Source organism: Rattus norvegicus, chromosome 3, assembly GCF_021556685.1.
Source record: "Rattus norvegicus strain SHRSP/BbbUtx chromosome 3, alternate assembly SHRSP_T2T, whole genome shotgun sequence".
NCBI lineage: Eukaryota > Metazoa > Chordata > Mammalia > Rodentia > Muridae > Rattus > Rattus norvegicus.
The window spans coordinates 42,993,172-43,012,670 of NC_141536.1; the positions used below are offsets into that span (position 1 = coordinate 42,993,172).

A 19,499-nucleotide genomic window follows, 5' to 3' on the forward strand; every position below is an offset into this window, starting at 1 on the left:
ATCACAGCCTATATATGAACCACCATGGAAGCTACTTATCTGAAGGCTAGGGTTCAGGGGAGCGAGTGACTAGTCATGTTAAGGGAATGGGCTAGCTCAGTGAACAAAGGGTAGAGTGGCAGTGTGTGGTACATCCCAAGTCACCTTTCAGTGGCTGCTCTCTGCTGCCATTCTCAAGGATCATTAGTTAGGCTTCGAGGCTGAAGGGGAAGTTGTCGCCTCTGCAGCTCCACCTGTTTCTGTCCATCCAGGAACCTCAGCTCTGCCGGGGAGGAAGCCCGCAAGCAAATGCGGTCCTGTGAGGGGCTGGTAGACTCATTGTTGTATGTGATCCACACGTGTGTGAACACTTCTGACTACGACAGCAAGGTCAGTGCCTTCCCGCTACCCACGCTCCCGGCTGCCGTGACAGCAGCTGCCTACCTACTCACATGCCATCTCACGTGTCGTCTCTGAAATTCTGCAGCCTGGAGCTGCTCACCCATCATAGGATGAGGCTCCCTAACCGTGACACGTTGGGGATAATGTAGCAACTTAACAGGCCTGGAACCATGGGAACATGGTGACATGAAGGACCTCACATGGGTCCAGGGTTTCACACATGGTTTCCAGGTATCAGCCCCATGCTCTCTTCCTACTCTTAGCGACAGACACACCCCAGCCCCACCATGCCCTCCTATTTACTCTTGTGACACTCTAGCAAATTCTGCCCCAGGGGCTGGGAAAGACAGGAAGACCAAGCTAGAATATCAGGAGTCCTAAGATGTATGTCTGTGTGGTGTTGGGCTGGGCTGGGCTAGAAGAAGCCATTGGGTTCTTGGGTTACAAAGATGAGTCTGAGAGAGAAAAGAATAATGAGTCGGGGGTGGGGGAGGAGGTTCAAAAGAAACAGCCAAGTTTTTAGTTGAGCCTCATTAAACAAGAAGACCTGCAGATGACACTGAGAGAGACAAGCAAGTTGGGAAGGAGGACTTGCCAGGTGGGCCAACCCTAATGGTGACTTTAGACATGTGAGTTGGAATGACAGTTGGCCCCCAATTAAAGATTTAAAGTACAGAAAAACAGGTGCAAAAGACAAAATGTCAACAAAAAGAGATTAGTGGAGATAGGAAACAGAGGGGCAGCAGAGGTCAAACCTGGTGATAGAACTGCTTCCGGGAAGGGAGGAGGAAGTGCTGTGTAGCACTGAGCATGCCCGGTGTATCTTAGCATAAAGACAATCAATCCATACTTCACAGCTGCACTCTGACCCACAAGACTGAAGAGTCTGCTTCTCCCCTTAGACTGTCACGGTCTAAATCAGCAGTATTTCCTTCACACTCTCCATTTATTTCCTGTTAGTGTGTGCAGTGCCGAGGCATCTCATATGACATTTTTAATTACACACTGTTGGGTTTCAGACAGTGGAGAACTGCGTGTGTACCCTGAGGAACCTATCATACCGGCTGGAACTAGAAGTCCCTCAGGCCCGGCTGCTCGGACTGAATGAACTAGATGACTTACTAGGAAAAGAGTCTCCCAGCAAAGACTCGGAACCAAGCTGCTGGGGGAAGAAGAAGAAGAAGAAAAAGAGAACGCCACAAGAGGATCAAGTTAGCATTTCCTTTTCTCTCTGGTCTTACTTGTTAGAAGTGAGAAGCTGCAATTGGCAGAAAAGACTGTCCCAATTAGCTAAAAACCCAGTCCAGCAAAATGCATGCCAGAAGCCAGAGGGCTTACCTGTTTCCTTTCCACTCAGCCTGTGCCATTTGTCTTTCAGTGGGATGGAGTCGGGCCTATCCCTGGACTGTCCAAGTCCCCCAAAGGAGTCGAGATGCTCTGGCACCCGTCAGTGGTAAAACCGTATCTGACTCTTTTAGCAGAAAGTTCCAACCCAGCCACCTTGGAAGGCTCTGCCGGATCTCTCCAGAACCTCTCTGCTGGCAACTGGAAGGTAGGATGTTTCCTCCTTGTACACATTTCTTTCTGTCTTTGTGGTCAAGTCAGCCTCAGAGGTAGAAAGGACACACTTGTTTGTAGAGTTTGTTCCTAAAAGGGACTTAGGCTGTCTGGGGAAGAGACAAGATGCCACTCTGAGCATTTAAAATGAATATGACAGAGTCCCTCCCCTGAGAATCTGATGAGCAAATGTTATAGTCTCCGCTGGTCCATTCTGGGTGATCCTAAAAACTGACTTCCTGGGTGGCCTGGCAGGGAAATAGGGGAGAGAGGAATTGAAGGCCTCCTGCAGGAAGAGCCAAGCTCAGCCAGCAGGGTCTGAGGCCAGGGTGGAGAGGAGTGATGGGTAAATAAAACGGACAGTAGGGAACAGGTGAAGCCAAGCAGACAGGACCTGACAGAGCGGCTGCCTTGGAGCTGGCCATCACATCCAAAACTGTTTGCTGCCATTCAGGAATAAGGCCTGACCCACAGACAGGGAGCACTGAGGTTTTTCAGCAGATGAGTAACAAAGATAAGCTGGTGCGGACACTGTTGGAGCACTTCTGTGGCTTGACGGGGGGTGGGAGGGGAGTAATAAAAATCTAGAGGCTGGGCTTCCTTCCCAGGAGGATCCAGTGCCACATCATAGTAAGAAAAGATGGGGGACCTGGTTCCAAAAGCTGAGGTCAGGCAGTGCTCGCAGGAGTGCCTACTTTTCTTGAGCTCCTCCAAAGCATAGAAAGTCTGTCTTCTTATACATGGGCAACCTTGTGGACATGTAGATGATTTCCTATCCTTACCACAGTCTGAAACATTTCTTAAAACTTTAGATGCTGTCTTTCCTTTCTCAGGCAGTCCTTGTGTGGTACAGTGTCAGTCACTAGAAACTTTCTGACAAATGCATGGTAAAGGGTGACTAATTCTGGTTTGGGCTCCTCATCCCACTCTGCCCGACATAAGGCTCTGTGAGACTCAGTTCTCCATGACTGAACTGTTAGGAGGCACAGATGTGCGTATTCATTCAGGTGACTGACAGTTGACACAGACTGGTACTTGGGTCTGGTGCTCCCTTAGCCAGTGTGGTTATGCATTTACTATTTCTAAAGTGCTGATGGCTTAACTAAGGCTGACTAAACTCTCAAGAATCCCAGCTCCCGTGAGCCGACATGGAGGAGCCCTGACCTCAGCAACTTCATCTGTGGGATGAAATGAATATTGTACCCAGGTGGTTGAGAGCACTGAGCGAAATAATAAATGACAAAGACTGAAGATAGCTCCTGGCATATAAGTATTTGTTTTATAGCCAAAGAATCACCTGGTGATCAAAATTGTAATAAGACACATGTGATTGAATTTTGTAGAATTCAAATCCTGGGATCAGGAAGCTTATGTAAAATACAAACATTGTATTTAAGTAATTCTCAATATCAAAAGTAGTCACTCAAATTCTCAGGCCCTTGGGGCTGAAGAGATGGCTCAGCACTTAAGAAAGCTTGCTGTCCTTGAGGAGGGCAGAAGTCTGGTTTCCTACACCACATCAGACGGCCCACAGCTGCCTCTAGCTGAAGCTCCAGGGAATCTGATGCCCCCTGGCCACTTTGGGTGCTCACATGTACATACACAGATACACATAATTTAAAAAAAGAAATATATTTCTTATGTATATGAGATGTATGGGCTGCTGTGTGGGAAAAGGATTATTGGGCTGGCCCGGTAGTCTACAGGGAAATAGGAAGCCAGGAGTCCTGCAGTTTCGGGAAGCTGATCACACTTCCCAGTGCTTTCTGCAGTAGTGAGCCTTGTACTACATTTCTTCCCTGTAGATTTCATTTGATTTGGAAGTTAAAAGCTATCATTTCATACAATGAATGTTAATTGGATATTTAAAAGGCATATTTTTCCTCTTAAGTATATTATTAAAATAATCTCCTGTAGAATTCAAGAAACTGGGCAGTCAGTCACATATTTTAATATTAACAGTAATCTCAGAGAGCTAGTGGATCTCTGTCCTCTTGAGCTAATGGATCTCTGTCCTCATGAGCTAATAGATCTCTGACCTCATGAGCTGAAGGATCTCTGTCCTTGTGCTTTGTCCACAATAGGAAAATATCAGATGTTAGTTGAGCAGTTTCTTTGATTATCCTGCTTTATTCTGTAACATTACTTTGTTGTTGTTTCTTCAGTAATAACTCAGTGTTGCTTTCCAGTTCACGTGGCACACAGAGCGTAACCAGCTAATGTTGACTGAGATTGTATTTTGCATCCAAGCATGCTTTTGCTGTGGGTATAAATTATCATGCCTTGTGTCTGTGGAGAATTCCCTTTCTTCCAAGTAAAGGAATTTTTTCAGCAGGTTTTTGACAAGTTACCAAACTCTCAATATTGTTGCTGTGTGCGCAAAAAAAATAAGTAACCCAGTGGAGCCAGGCTCCCTCTAATGTATGCAGAGTCTGTCCTGCCGTCCTCCTTCTAGCCTCTGGACCCAACGTGGGGCCAACTGGGAAGAAAACAGGCTCCTTCCTTAATCATGTTTGTATATCTGAGAGGAAGAGTAATCACTCCCTTCTGTGTCCTGCACAGAAATCCGACAGATGGTGGTTTGAGGTCTTCAGGCTTTGAGGGATTTCTTTTTAAATCCGCCATCCCTGCCTATCTATCTCCCAAATGGTGGCACCACTGATTTAATCTCCCCTGGACAGAAAACATTAATTTATTAGTTTATCTCTGTAGATTGCAGAAGCACATGAGAATGAAACTACTTTTTACTCACTAAGGCCTTATTTTGCTCACCAGTTTGCAGCATATATCCGGGCAGCTGTCCGGAAGGAAAAAGGGCTTCCTATCCTTGTTGAGCTTCTAAGGATGGATAATGACAGAGTCGTCTCTTCTGTGGCCACTGCCTTGAGGAACATGGCGCTGGACGTTCGCAACAAGGAGCTCATAGGTGTGTACTAGTGACAGAGTAAAGCTGCAGGAGAAGCAACTGTGACAATTAGAAAACTCTGGATTTATTAGTGCCTGACATTTAAGAGTCTCTACAGCCGAGCCTGCTCCCCATTTCTTTGCACATTTTGTTCCCTGCTCTTCGACTGTTCTTCTTCAACACGAGGCGGGCTCAGTAACTGAACACTGACCTGAGAAGGTAAATTTCCAGAAAAGCCTGAGTTCTCCAGTGATCTCAGGTGTGCATAACAGCACTGCGAGATGATGAAATGGGTGTCTCCATTCCCTAAGAGAAGTTATATCCTGAGCAGCAAGAGCAAGAAAAAATATTCATTCCCTTTTCCAGTATTTGTGCTGATGTCTGCTAATTCACCAATACTGTCATCTTCTACGTAACAAAAAGAAACCATATGAACACTATAGCGCTCTCTCTCGCAGGTCTGTGTAAACACTCACCCCAGTGACGGACAAACCACTGTCGATTATTTCCATCACAAGACAGGGTTAGGGTGTGGGTGAGGTAAGGAAGGACGAGGCCACGCAGACACAATGTTTTAGCCTTTGCTCCTGTGTGACAGAGAGTCAGTACACCATCACATACACAGAGCCAAGAATGAGACCATGTGCAGCCTGCTGGTCTCCAGGCATGGCCCTATCCCAGTTTGGTGGTAACAGGAAGAGGGGGGCACTCCATGGGCTGGAACCTCTTTCCTGAACCTGCTGCTCATTGAGCTCATAACCCAGAGCGTCCTGTGTACCCGACTCTGCTCAGTTCCTGCTTCTGGGTGGAAATCAGAGCTCTCGCCAGCTTCTGAAAGAAATGCCATGAGGCTCACTGTTAGAGGAAGTAAGAAGAAATGAGGACAGTACCCTACATCCACCAATGCTCCATTCCAGACCCCTGGCTGGGGATGTGGGGACACATGATTTTTTATGGATTTAGACCCAACTTATATTAAAGTATAATTACATATATGCATATTAATACAATTGTATTAAAACACAATAAAGTAATAGAAAGAGGATGCGGGTAAGAGAAAACATTAGCGAGAGTAAGAGTATTATTTATCCTTAAGGTTAGCTGTGATCCTGGCTGGTGGAGCCAGCCAGTGATCATAACTACTTAGGAGGCTGAAGCAGAAAGGCGACGAGTTCAAAGCCACCCTGGCCTACAGAGCAGGTTCAAGTCAGTCTGCAGAAGTGAGACCCATCACAAGATAAAAGGAGAGCTACAGTGTAGCTTCATGGTGGACTGCTTATGTAGCACTCACAAGGCCCTCGGGTCAAGCCTAGCCCCACCACTAAATGAGTAAACATTAAATGGAATAATATGACTCGCAGGTAAGGCCATTACACCGTGGCTGGCAGGAATGCCACTTTCAATTATTATTGTCCAGATGAATACTTCCTTTCCTTTGGGGCAGATCAGCCCTCCAGAAAGGGAGTCTCTCGGAGCCTCTCTGTGGCCCAGCCCCTGCCCAGCTTCCATCCTTCCTTTAGAGCAGTTCCATTGAGACTTGAAGTTAGATCCGTACTCTGGATTTCTTCTGAAAAGATAAATACTCAGAATGTTTCTACTGCTAAAGCACATGACTAGTCACGTGTTATTGTACATTCTGGCCGTTTTTGAGCGTTCGGACTCTCCAGTGGTGACTTCTCACCAAGCCCGGGAACCACATTTATCCTGTAGGCGTCCAGCACCGCCAGTTTCCCACTCAGCCGCCTCTGCTCTAACCAAGCTTTGCCTGTGATAGACACACAGCTACTGCTGCATAGAAACCCTGGTTTGATGGAAACCTGGATAGCGAGGCCTAAGAAAACATTTACTTCAGCCTTAGTTTCTTTAGTTTGTAGTGCATTTATCCCACATAGTCAGTTGGTAACTGAAATGGGAAAAACTAGAGATGACCTGGTGGAGAGTAGTAAGGGAAGTTGAGTGTTTATTAAGAATTACTGCCCTTGCTGAGCCTGCCTCAGCCGTCTCCGCCCGAGCCTCATTGCTATTACTGTTGCCTCAGGAGATAATGTACCTGCAATTTCGATAGGAATTTTTTCCTTGTGTCTTTTGAGGAAACTATGGTTAACTGCTCATAACAGAGCAGCCAGTACAACCCTCAGCTTTGTTCAAGTGGCAGACTGTTCTCAGGTGACTCGACAGACCAGACCCAGAAAGATTTAATGAAAAGTATTTTTGGCAACCTTAGTTGGTCCAGATTCAGAGATAAGATTTTTGAAAAGCTTGGAGCAGAAATTGCATTTTGATACATTGGGATTAAGAATATCATTTCTGCCTGAAGCCTTCATTACAGCCATTACTGGAGAGCAGGGCACCACAGCCAGTCGACTCCTGAACACTTCTATACACTGATTTACACTTCCTTCAGCAAGTGACAGTAATGTTTTATAGAGGAGTCCTTTCTTGAAGTGACTTGATAGTAATGCTAACTTTCCCTCAAGGTCACGTGTGTGCTTTTATTCTTTGCTGTGGGCTTTGAATATTTTTTCCCATGTCCGTGTCTCTTTTGAAGTTTTGGTTTCCTATAGCCTTAAAATTATCAGGATTTTCAACAACAGTAATAAGAAGCTGATGCCTATGAAAAGCTGACCCTAGTCTTGTGTACCTGGCAGGTAAATACGCCATGCGAGACCTGGTCAACAGGCTTCCCGGTGGCAACGGCCCCAGCATCCTGTCCGATGAGACTGTGGCAGCCATCTGCTGTGCTCTGCATGAGGTCACCAGCAAAAACATGGAGAACGCCAAAGCTCTGGCTGACTCGGGAGGTATAGAGAAGCTGGTGAACATAACCAAAGGCAGAGGAGACAGGCAAGTGTGAGCTCCTGGGTCCCAGGGGTCCTTGTACAGGAGCCACGCTTGATTCGAGGATTTATTTCTGTATTTCTCACATGTTATAAGACTTCTAATGGTAGGGGTGCTTTCTGTCAAGTGCTGGTGTTTCCTTTATTATAGTGTGCCTCACTCCTCCACTCTATCCTCTGAGGTTGCTGTAACAAAATGCTGTGGGCTAGGGAGTTTACGAACAATAGAAGTTGATTTCCCACAACTCTGGCTCCTATGAAATCCAGGATCAAGGCCCCAACAGATTTTATGTCTGGTGTAAGTCCCTTTCCAGTCTTATAGAGAGTGACCTTTGCCCTCACTGGAAGAGTCTCTCAGGCGACTTCTCAAAGGCTGGGCCTCCCAGCACTGTCCCTTGAGAGTTAGGACTTGTACTGAGGAATTGGGAGGCCCAGATGCCCAGGCTGTAGCCATCTCTAAAGCTACGTTTGTTCATGCCTGCACCTCGAAAAACCAAAGCACCAGGGTGGGGACAGTTTTAGGGGCACTGCTGCCTTCGCACCTTGGGTTCTGTTCCAAGCCTGCAGCCTGTTCTACAAGAATGTCTCTTTAAATCCTCACTTGAGATTGATTCTGCTGCCACATGCCCAGAAAGCATGGAAACCAGCACGCGGCATGAGCGTGCTCTGCAGAGGCTCGGTCACACATCTCCCTTTGCTTTTGGATGACAGAAACAGATGAAGCAGCACAAGTGGGCAGAACGAATCGTAACAAAATAGAGGTTTCTGTTTGTGGGGCTGTAGCTGTGACTAAATCTGTCTTAGTGTCAGATCAGAGAGACGAAACTGGGAATGCCAAGTGTCTTCCTCAAACCGTAAGGTTAGCAGCACTCTTCGAACACGCGTGCACGCACACACACTCGCGCACACACACTCGCGCACACACACTCGCGCGCGCACCCACCATTCCCACTACATTCCCCCTGGCACCGACTGTGTTTGAGTCACCTTCTACCATCTCATGTAGTGCCTAGGACTTTGTCCTCTTATCTGCTGTTGTATCCTTAACAACAAAAGCTTGGCCTGGCACACGCACAGGGACAATTTATTAATTAGCTGAATGGCAGTACTGAGATTCACATTACAGCTCTTCAAGTCTTTCCAGTTAATACATCTGAAGGAATTCTTAAAATACAGAAACGGTTCAGAAAGCCATTGCCTTACCCACAGGAAGCCCCATCCGTCAGCATAGACAGTATTGCCCGTCAGCCTTTTTATTTCTTGCATTTTTAGATTTTCATTAGTAGCAGATGCATGTACTATGTTTGTTTGTTTGTTTGTTTGTTTGTTTTGATTACTTTTTTCTCTTTCAAATAAGGCCCCATCCTGTAGCCCAGGCTGCCTGTGTAGCCCAGGTCTCAAAATCATAGCAATCCCCCACCTCAGTCTTCTGAGTTCTAGGATTACAAGAATAAGCCACCTGCCCTGCCTTTTCTGTTAAGAAAATGAAACTTCTCCTCAGGAAGTTAAGATCCCATTCCACTGGCTTCTTCCAACACACACACACACACACACACACACACAGAGTCATATGATCACCTTACATACTCTTAGAAGTTCACCAAGTAGCCTGTGCTTGTAGAAAGGCAAGCGTACTTGATATACCAATAAATATGTATATAAGTCTAATCCCTGGTTGAAAGCAAATGACACGGGGCAGCTTGGACCAGGCAGGGCTGGAAAGATAGCAGTTAAGAGCACTCGCGGCTCCTGCCGAGGTCCTGGGCCCCAGGACCCACAGCAGGCTCAAAACTACCCATAACTCCAGTTCCAGGGAATCAGCTCCCTCTTCTGGGCTCTAAGAACACATGGTACACATACATACATACATACATACATACATACATACATACATACATACATACATGCAAAACACTCATACACATAAATAAAAATAAATCCTTTTTAAAAAGGAAAAGAAAGAAAAGGTCTTAAAGCAAATCAGGTTGTGTTTGGTTTCCCTGTACTGTACATCCTCGTCTCCCCCCGTCTGGATGTCCCCATGCTGTTCCAGTGCTGGGCACAAAACGGCACTCCAGGGCCGAGGCAGATGAGGCACCCAATGAGTAACAGCAACAGAGCTTGGCAGATGGTACTGACAAGCACAAACGACAAAATCAGAGAAGGCAGCAAGCATGTCAGGGAGAGAAGGGACGGGAAAGGTCTGCTGACAGTGGGAAGGGGGCGGTGGGGGGGTGTGGTCGGTTGTCTCAGTCTCTGAATGGAACCAGAGCCTCTGGAGAGCAGTGAGCAGGGGTAGCATGGTCAGTTTCCCTTGTAGAAGGGTAAGCACAGCCTCATCTAACACACACACTAAAGACTAGGCTACAGCGGCTGCAGTGACATCAGCAGCACTGCTGACAGGGTTGAAAAGCAATTCAACAAGTCTTACTGATAAGTGAGCGGCAGGAGAAGAGAGTATTGTGAATGACTCCAAAGTGGTTGTCAAAAGAAGCCATACCCAGGCAGGAAAGCTTGCAGGAGACCACCACAAGTTTGCTCTGGACTTGAGTGCTTGGGGATAACTATTAGACATCCAGTGAGAGTGAGAGTGAGAGAGAGAGAGAGAGAGAGAGAGAGAGAGAGAGAGAGAGAGAGAGAGAGAGAGAGAGAGAGAGAGAGAGAGTGTGTGTGTGTGTGTGTGTGTGTGTGTGTGTGTGTGTGTGTGTTGCAGGCTGGCTGCAGGGCCAACACTCAAGCTGGAAAAATACACATGGGAGTCAGCCGCATCTAAATGGCTCATTTATAGAAGTGAAGGTTGACAGGTGTCAGGCAGATGAGGACCCCAAAATAAACCCAGAACCCAGGAGCATGTGGTAACTCAGAATCCAAGTGAAAGGAGATGACGAGAGGTAGGCTGGAGTCGGAGGCCCCTTCCTCCTCAGGTAGGATGAGGTTGAGGCCTGACCATTGGATACCACAGCCATACAGAGACTGGGTTTACAAAGAGATGGGATGGGAGAAATTGTGGGTGTGAGCTTCAGGGGCTTCCGATGTGCTGCAAAGGTGAGAGGACACCCTCGCCTTTCCCGGGATTCTGCCTTCTGCCCAGAGTCTAGTGGCCTCCACCCTTCTGCTTTGCAGCCTGACTCTCTCAGAGTGAGTGACCATGCTAAAAACCGCATCTCTCCCTAGATCCTCTCTGAAAGTGGTGAAGGCGGCAGCCCAGGTCTTGAATACATTGTGGCAGTATCGGGACCTCCGGAGCATTTACAAAAAGGTAACATCCAAGAGTACCTGTAGCTCGAAGAGCATCCCTAATGGCAATGCAATGCTGTCTTTCATTTTGAGCTGTTTCTTTTTTTACTCCACAGGATGGGTGGAATCAGAACCATTTTATTACACCTGTGTCCACGCTAGAGCGAGACCGATTCAAATCACACCCTTCTCTGTCCACCACCAACCAACAGATGTCACCCGTCATTCAGTCAGGTCAGTGGGCATTTGTATGACAAACGATTGAACACTCAGACACACACACACACACAGACACACACACACGGAAGGGAGGGAGGGAGGGAGGGAGGGAGGGAGGGAGGGAGGGAGGGAGGGAGGGAGGGAGGGAAGCAAGGAACAGAGGGCCGCAGGGCGAGGGGTGACTGAGCATGAGCACGTTAAGTCACTTCAGCTCCACCCATCTCCCTGAGAGCTTGCTTTGAGAGTCGCACTCAAGCGTTGTAACTTTCTTCCATTTGGAAAGGTAACGCAGCTTTAAACAAACTCCAGGGCTGTCCCCACACTGGGATGCTGCTTCACCACACTAGGGGAGGGGCCCTGGCATCTGCTCTGACCAACTGGACAGTAACCTGCTGCAGAGTCTAGGAGGATGCACTGCCTGACTAGGAATGTCTCTGCTCTCTGCCAGCTTTGCATACGTTTTAGGTCTCCTAAGTAGAGTTATTGCTGCTGCTGTTTTTGCTTTGGGTAGAGTTTTGCTTGCTTTTGGTTTTAGTTTTCTTGGGGAAACTTGTTAGGAACAGGCTCCTAGGACACAAGTCATTGGAGCTTGCAGCGGCACCTCCCAGGGCCCTGGCTGCTTTACAGACACACCCCCCACCTTTACACCGCCCAGCCAGCCACCCCCACCTCCTGATGTAGCCTTCCAGAAAGTTCCTTGGACTCCTGGCAACTGTCGCACCCACTCATCTGTAGAGCCCAGCTGAGCGTTTCACCTACACTGCCCCGTCAAACAGTCCTGAAAATGTCATTCTTACCTGGATGAAGCAGGAAAAATGACGCTTCTTACTTTGATTTGGCTTTAAATCACACGTTCTGACACATATATTATCTGTTGTAGACGGCTGTGCTGCTTCTGACAGTCCTATTGCTCATGTGGATAAATGTGGACAAAAAGACTAATGCCTGGGCTCTCGGCTGGGTGGCTGTGGCTGTGCTGGGCTCCCCTGTTGTTTGCTTTATTTGGTGATTTCTTTTTAAAATTAGAAGCTGTTTTACTCACTGAGAATTCTGCTTGGTTTTGGACAAGTCCTCATACCGTTCTCTTATGAAAATACTCAGCACACTCCAGGACTTAGGGATAGGGATGTCAGGGGAAACAGGAGCGGTGGCTGCCAGACACAGACGGGCCTTCAGTGCAAGGACAGGATCATTTCAAACAGATCAGCACACAGCTACTGTGCGATGGATTTGCCACTGGGACCTCAGCAGAAGTGCTAATGGCCCCACCCTGGTCCCTAGGTAGCCCTCTGTGTTCTATTTAGAGGGAAGACGTGTGTCACGCCTGTCTGCCAGCTGTCTAGGGGCTGACCACCATCTCTCAGCCCTGATGAGGGCTGTGTCTGTATCATGTCTGCTGCCTCGTTACTGTCTTCTTCACAAAGGGAAGCAGCTCTCTTCTGTCCTGCCATCTTCCCAAAAGTGAGCTGAAGGAGCAGACACATGACTCACCCAACAGCTCAGGAAAAGAACTGCCTTCCCAGGGCCTGCCCTCAGAAGGCTTAGCTGTGCAGAGCAGAGAGGCCACGGCTGGAGAGCCACTGCTTTCACATGAATTGGGTAAAGATATGGCCGATGATGGTGACGGTGATGGTGAGGAGGATTACAAAAACCTCACGTTACCTTCCTGGCCAAATTTAAAAAAATTATCCAAAAGGTGACCCATGAGTAGATGGCTAGTCATGGCTAATCATTGTCAGACGTATGGCCCAGGAGACTAGGATCAGAAGCCACCGAGGCCACTGGGTTCCCATGGTCTCCTGACAATAGACTACCATAAAGAGAAGCATAAATGTTATGGACTGGGTACTTCTAGACACACTAGATCAGAAATTAAAATACACTGTAAAACCTGCTACCAAACATCTGTACATAAACAATGGCGGTAGTTTATAAGCAGGTAAACTGTGACCACAAAATAGAAGTAACTCTTGTGTGGCTCCTACATTACTCCAGTCGGTTTCCAAGGGTGGGTGGAATCCCTGCGTCCCTGCTGTGCTGCAGCTTGGGTGTGGGTCCAGGTGTCACCCTTGCTGGGATGGGAATGTAGGGTGTGTTCATGGTCCTCTGGGTCTGACTGCTCTTTGTCCTCAGCACCTCTAAGAGACAGTTTTCCTGTGGCATTACTAATAAATAGCCTTTGTTTTCCTGGAGCACTTTCCAGATTTGCTGACACTCTGATTTCTCTCTTCCCTCTCCTTCCTTTGCCTCTCCCTTCAGTTGGCAGCACCTCCTCCTCACCAGCACTGTTAGGAATCAGAGAGCCTCGCTCTGAATACGATAGGACCCAGCCACCTATGCAGTATTACAATAGCCAAGGGGACACCACACATAAAGGCCTGTACCCTGGTAAGACGCCAGTTGGGTGTGTGATCTGATACCTGAAGGAGTCACCTCTCTGGGTGCTCAGCCAGCGTCCTGGGAACAAGCCTGTGCTTATGTCAACTCGGTCCCAGCAGCAAACCACCTGGTCCCTTCTCTGCTGCTGTTGGATTGTTGCCCTCTCTGCTTGGTTTTAAATAAATCAAGCTAATATAGTTATACAATGACCCCAAATTAAAGAGAGGGCTAGGTCTGGTGATCATGTCTGGCTGCCCCAAGTGCCATTCCCTTTGCTCTTGTCCCCCTCCCACTCTAGCAAGAGATCCTTGTGTATCAGAAGTGAGGGTCCTATGTGGCTCTGCCTGAGCTACATGTGCTCTCCAGACCAGCTCCTCTAAGTCCAAACTGATTGATAACAACCTACTCCATTGACATGTGGGGGAAGGAGCTTGAGTGAATTTAGAATATATCATATGATTACTTTTAAGAACAAAAATAGTTTTGTAGTGTTACTACTTTTATATCCTGTTCAGAAAGATATGCATGAAAAAATATTTTAAAGTTGCCAGCCCAAAAGCTGGTTGGTCCATTCTCCAGATTTAGGAATTAAAACTACTCCAAAGGTTCCAAACAAGTCATGAGCTACTGTAAAGGAAAAGATATTTTTTCCTCAAAAAAGAAAGAAAGAAAGGAAGGAAGAAAAAGGAAAAAGGGGGATGGAGAATACCTATTTATTTAAAAGAAATAAGTGAGAGCTGTGGGCAGCTTAACTGCGGCTGGGGGAGGGTCTGAGTTTTGTTGTTGTCTTTGAATCTGTGATTTCACAGGGCTATTTACTAATTGACTATTGTTACCATGGCAATTAATAGCTCAGAAAATTGCAGATGCTACATTTCAAACAGCAAGCTCTGTGCAGAAGGGAGCACACACAAAGCTGAAATGCAGGCGGCCCCGGGTCTGCAGCAGCCGGCTTCGTTGTACAAACGGCCTCTTGAACACACACCCTTTATCTCTGCTTGTTTCAATAAATCCAATTTGCTTGGAGGATGCTTTATTTTCCTTGTTTTAAAAAAAAAAATTAAAGCCTTCGCTACTTTTAGCAGTAATCCACGAGCGACTAGTGATGTCATCAGGAGTCTGCTCTAGACTCTGGAGGACACTTGCCGCTGAATTACCAAGTTCTTTTTCATTTACAACCTGCTTAGCTATGGCAGACCCAAGACTGTGCCTCTGGGTAGCCCCATTGCCTTAACCATGCCTGAGCCTGCCCTCTCCAGTCAGTCGCCAGGATGTGAATCATGGCTGCCCAGAGGCTCCAGGTTCATTAATGCTGCATTTCCCATCTCTCTGACTCAGACTGTGTGTGGTCCAGGGTCCTGGAAGAGTGACAGTCCCCAGCTCAGCACAAGGAGCTGTGCTACTGCTCAAAGCCGACTGCAGAAATCCCTGAGACTGACCAGAGCTTGACCCAGGGGCCTGGGCTGCTGCCCCTCTGCCTGCGCTGGCACTAGGGAAGACAGGACCCACACAACCTGGTGGACCAGTGTCATAAGCATTAGTTTTAATTTAATAAAATATTTCCTTACAGGCTCCAGCAAACCTTCACCAATATACATCAGTTCCTATTCCTCACCAGCAAGAGAACAAAACAGACGGCTACAGGTGAGTTTGTACCATCGTTTACCGAAGGCTGACCAGCAGCACACAGCGAGGGGCCAGCTGTGCGAGCTGGGCCTCATCCAGGGCCTGAGGAGTTTCCACCTTTGCTCCTCAGCCCCGGTGCCATGCACATGGTTTAGATAAATGGTTTCTATCAGTGCTTCTGAGACTGCATGCCTCTGACGGAGATTCTGAGAGTCCTCTGGGGCATGTTCTGTATCCAGTAGTTTCCCTCTCCCACTCTCCCCACCCCCTTTCCTGTTAACCTATGAAGTGGCTTCCATCTTGGGTGTGGTGAGCACTGCCCCCACTCTGATCCCAACGCTCTTTGTACACTTTGTGCTCCATCACCAAGACTTCCTCCTCACCCTGGAGCCTGCTGCCCACGTTAATGAGGGCCTTGTGCTTGCAGTCCCCAGACTGCTTCCTGGGGGCCTTGACCTACCAACCAGGACCTTACTGCCACACCATCTCAACCACAAAGCAACTAGGATTTCCCAGCCAGAACTGCACGGTGTCCTTCCAAATAAGGATGTTCTGAGACACCCACACCCACACCCACTAAACCATAATCTTCTTTATTTTGATAGGAGAGAGAAAAAAAAGAATCTCCCACAGGACTCATAATCCATGCTCTTTTTTTTTGAGGTGGTTTTGATTGGTGATTGGGCTTTACAGTTGCTCCACTGATCTCTGACTTTTGAGCTAACATGGCCCTCCCCTTTGAACCTGGGGAGAGTCAGGACTACAGGCTGCACCTCCACACCCAGCTGATGCCTTTTTAAGTCAAAACAAATCTAACTCTACCTTTAAAAGAGGAGGTAAAGTTAGTCAAGTAGCTTTTTAACTGCGAGGCACCCGTGACATTAGAATGAGGGAGAGGCCAGTGCCTATGTGATAAACGTTGATGGTTTACTCAGTGCAGGGGCTGGGGGATGCAGACAGCATAAAAACTGTGATAGTTTGAGAGCATCGTGGTGAGGTCAAAGCTAAGACAGCAGAAGGAGCTGGACCAGGGTCCCTGTGTGGCTGCTCACGTGTGATGTTTTGCTTCCTTCAGAAGAACGTGGCAGCACTGGCTTGACTCTAGGATCATTTGCTCACATGTCTGCTAATTTTGTCATCTTCCTGCCTTGAGATAGCTCACCCTTTAATACTGCACTGTACAGCAGAGTTCATCAAATCACATTATCTCTTTTAAAATTGGGTGGTGGCTTCAAATCTTTATCCAGGAAGTAAATGCTTTAAACTTCAATCCTATAATTACAGTTGTCTGAAATACCTAAAACCAAATCCCCAGCCCTCAAATGCATCTATGACATGCGTAACTTCCCTGTGCTAAAGCCACCTTGTCCAACTCTGCTGAGGCCTGGGGACAGCACTTGAGCAAACAAAGCCAGCTTGCCTGTAAACTTAATTCAGAGCCTACCCCTGCTGTGAGTAAACATGAGTGCACCTGAGACAGCCTCCTCCCCGCTTATCCCACAAAGTGCTTTAAACTGAGTCTGGAAGCCCACGTCAGTGTTCTGTAACTGTGTGGTTGAAAGCATTCTCATTGTTTCCCTTTCGGTCTGATCTGCAGCACCAACAGCTGTACTATCAAGATGACTCCACCAGGAAGACCTTGGATGCTTACAGACTGTACCTGCAGTCTCCTCGCAGCTATGAAGACCCTTACGGTGATGACCGAGTTCACTTCCCAGCTTCTACTGATTACTCAACGCAGTATGGACTGAAATCAACCACAAATTACGTAGACTTTTACTCCACTAAACGACCTTCTTATAGAGCCGAACAGTACCCTGGGTCCCCGGACTCCTGGGTGTAGCATCAAGACGGCTGCCTGCCGAGGGCCGATTTTCTTCTGACTCTGCTTGGACTGAGGGGAGTCCGTCTTGCTGATGATGGTGACCGTGAAAGTGAAGTGGAAGGGATGAGTGAAGAGGTTTTGTTTGGTTTTTTTTTTCTTTTTTGAGGAATTTTCAGGGAAGTGAAGAAACCCTTGGGAGAGGACTTTCTACGCTCTGTGTAGGTGTTAGATCTAATTACTTGTAGATTCTAGTGGTGAAGGTGTGGGTGACGTGCTGAGAGGCTTGAGAAGTGGGTGAGATGAGAGGGGTATGTGTAGGTCAAATCAAATGACAGATGATTTTTTTAATGTGAATAAAGTTATGTTCAGATAGTTTGTACAGAAAAAAATAATAATAAAATGGATGCCCTTCATGTTTTATTGCTATTACTAAATGTCAAGATTGTATGCTATTATGTCTTGTAAAAATTCCTTCTGTTGGTGTAAATATGGAAATGCCACATTGGTTAAGTGCCATCAATTGTAATGCAGTGTGTCATTTGAAAAGAGATTTGAAGAACTGACAGCTTAAAGCCCAAACGGGAAGCCTGAGGAACTGTTAACAGTTGACAACACACTCTGACGCCCTGTTTTCAGTGAGTAGTGAACTCTGGAAGCACAAAGTCCAGCGTGACAGCAGCGCCATGCTCATCCCCCCTTTCACAGGACACTTCACTGCCATTTTCTATGCACATGGAAGAAGAATAAATGTGGGATTTCATCCTGGAGAAGGTGTTCTCTTGCATTTCTTCTAGGTGGGGTGTGGGAACAGATTTACTAAATCCCTTGGGAGATGGGTTGCTTTATTTAATAGTAGTAGTAGTAGTAGTAGTAGTAGTAGTAGTAGTAGTAGTAGTATTTGGTACACTGAACAGTTTTAACAGGTTTTGCCTTGCCTCAGCCATCTCTTTTCACCTAAGGGAAATTATATCTGGCATCCTGGCCATAGTACATTGGCAAGGGCCACTTACAGCATCATTTTTTAGAACTCAGTAATTACACATGAACGGTTGGGCATTTGCTTGGCATCAATGCTTTAAACCAAAACTGATCTAAATAATTATTGTGCTGCATGCATTCTAGAATACAGACAGCCACAGATGCGCTAGGCATGGCCGGTTCTCCTGCAGCGTTGTGCCTGTAGAAAGAGACCCAAGAAACACTGCTTCCCCGGTGGAAACCGGCCTAAGTGTAGGCAGAAAGATGGCTGAAGCTCACAAATGGTGAGCCTCTCTGAGCTTCAGACTTTCCAGAGGACACCCCGAGAACTGCCAGAGTCATGCGTGCTCTTGCATGCCCAGGCTGGACAGAGGAAACAACCATCTCCACAGCAGAGGCTGCTGGGTAATGTTCCTGAGGAACTGACACAGGACTTTGGCCATCTTACCTCTTTGATCTCAAGTTCCTGAACCTGGCTCCTTGAGATCTGGGTTTAAGTGAAGGCTGTTCCCTAAGAGAGTCAGAAAAAGGAGCCTCTAGAGCCCAACCATTTTGGCAGCTGTATTTCAACTAATGCAGATCAAGAGTTGGGAAGAACTCACTTGGGCCTCCAATGAGACCTCCTAATGTGGCCAGAAAGGGGCCAGTGGTGAGAACTGGGCAGAAGACCTGAGGCCCTTTAAACCTCCTAACTCAGACTAGAGAAAAGAAATGACCTGCAACCCTTGATGATAAAGATAGAACCAGCCATGCAGCCATGGCCGTAAACAGGGCCTGCTCAAACTGCTGAGTCATTGTTGCAACTCTCCTGTTACCAAGAGCATACAGTAATCCGCCCGCAGAAGGGATGCGTAGTTCTACAGAGGCAGAGTCAGCTGAGAATAAGCACTGGGCAGACCCAGGTCAGAGAACCAGACCAAGGTTTACACACCTGGCTCCACCTTAGACACCTGAGCACTTCGAAAGAACACATGGTATGTATGGACCAGGCCTCGGCCGTTTCTGCTGAACGTTCTCTGGGCCAGCGTGCAGTGCAGACCTGAACAGATCCCATACAGCCTACAATCAAAGCCTTCAGACTTTGATATCGGGATACAGTTTGCCTAGGACAGAGGAGTGTTTTGAGTATTGTCACAGAAAAGTAAAACTTGGAAAGCCATGAGACTTTCTCAGAGAAAGAGAGAGAGAGAGAGAGAGAGAGAGAGAGAGAGAGAGAGATTAGCTGTATACGGGCCTAATACCCATGGAGGTGAAAAGGCATTAGATCCCTTGGAACTGGAGTCACAGATAATTGTGAGCCACTATGTGGCTGCTGGAAACAGGAGAGTTCCTTTATGAGAGCAATAAATACATTTAACTCTTCGGGCCATCCCTCTAGTCCCCTAGAGCATATTTTTACCTATACACATTGGTTTAAGGTTACATCCTTTGAAAGCCCTGAGCTTCTATGTATCGTGACCGCTCTGCATCATAGTGTTATCTGTCATGAATCCCTGGTCAGGGTTGGCCCACTTGGTCATTGATACTTGCGGAGAAATACTGAGTTTTTAGTACC

At 47.2% G+C, this 19,499-nt stretch overlaps 1 protein-coding gene across 50 annotated transcripts in view; it reads left to right on the forward strand.

Annotated features, from left to right (window-relative positions):
* The window catches only part of Pkp4 (plakophilin 4), a 203,691-nt gene extending 185,958 nt beyond the window's left edge, over positions 1-17,733 (forward strand). For 32 of the 50 annotated variants that reach the window (XM_087650698.1, XM_087650701.1, XM_087650650.1 and 29 more), the window contains 10 exon segments: positions 252-369; positions 1,401-1,592; positions 1,760-1,933; positions 4,714-4,864; positions 7,492-7,687; positions 10,855-10,939; positions 11,034-11,151; positions 13,396-13,524; positions 15,086-15,159; positions 16,739-17,733. In XM_087650698.1, coding sequence (XP_087506824.1) covers positions 252-369; positions 1,401-1,592; positions 1,760-1,933; positions 4,714-4,864; positions 7,492-7,687; positions 10,855-10,939; positions 11,034-11,151; positions 13,396-13,524; positions 15,086-15,159; positions 16,739-16,984 — 1,483 coding nt within the window. In that variant the 3' untranslated portion in view covers positions 16,985-17,733. 50 annotated transcript variants of the gene reach the window in all.
* The last annotated feature ends 1,766 nt before the right edge of the window (positions 17,734-19,499 follow it).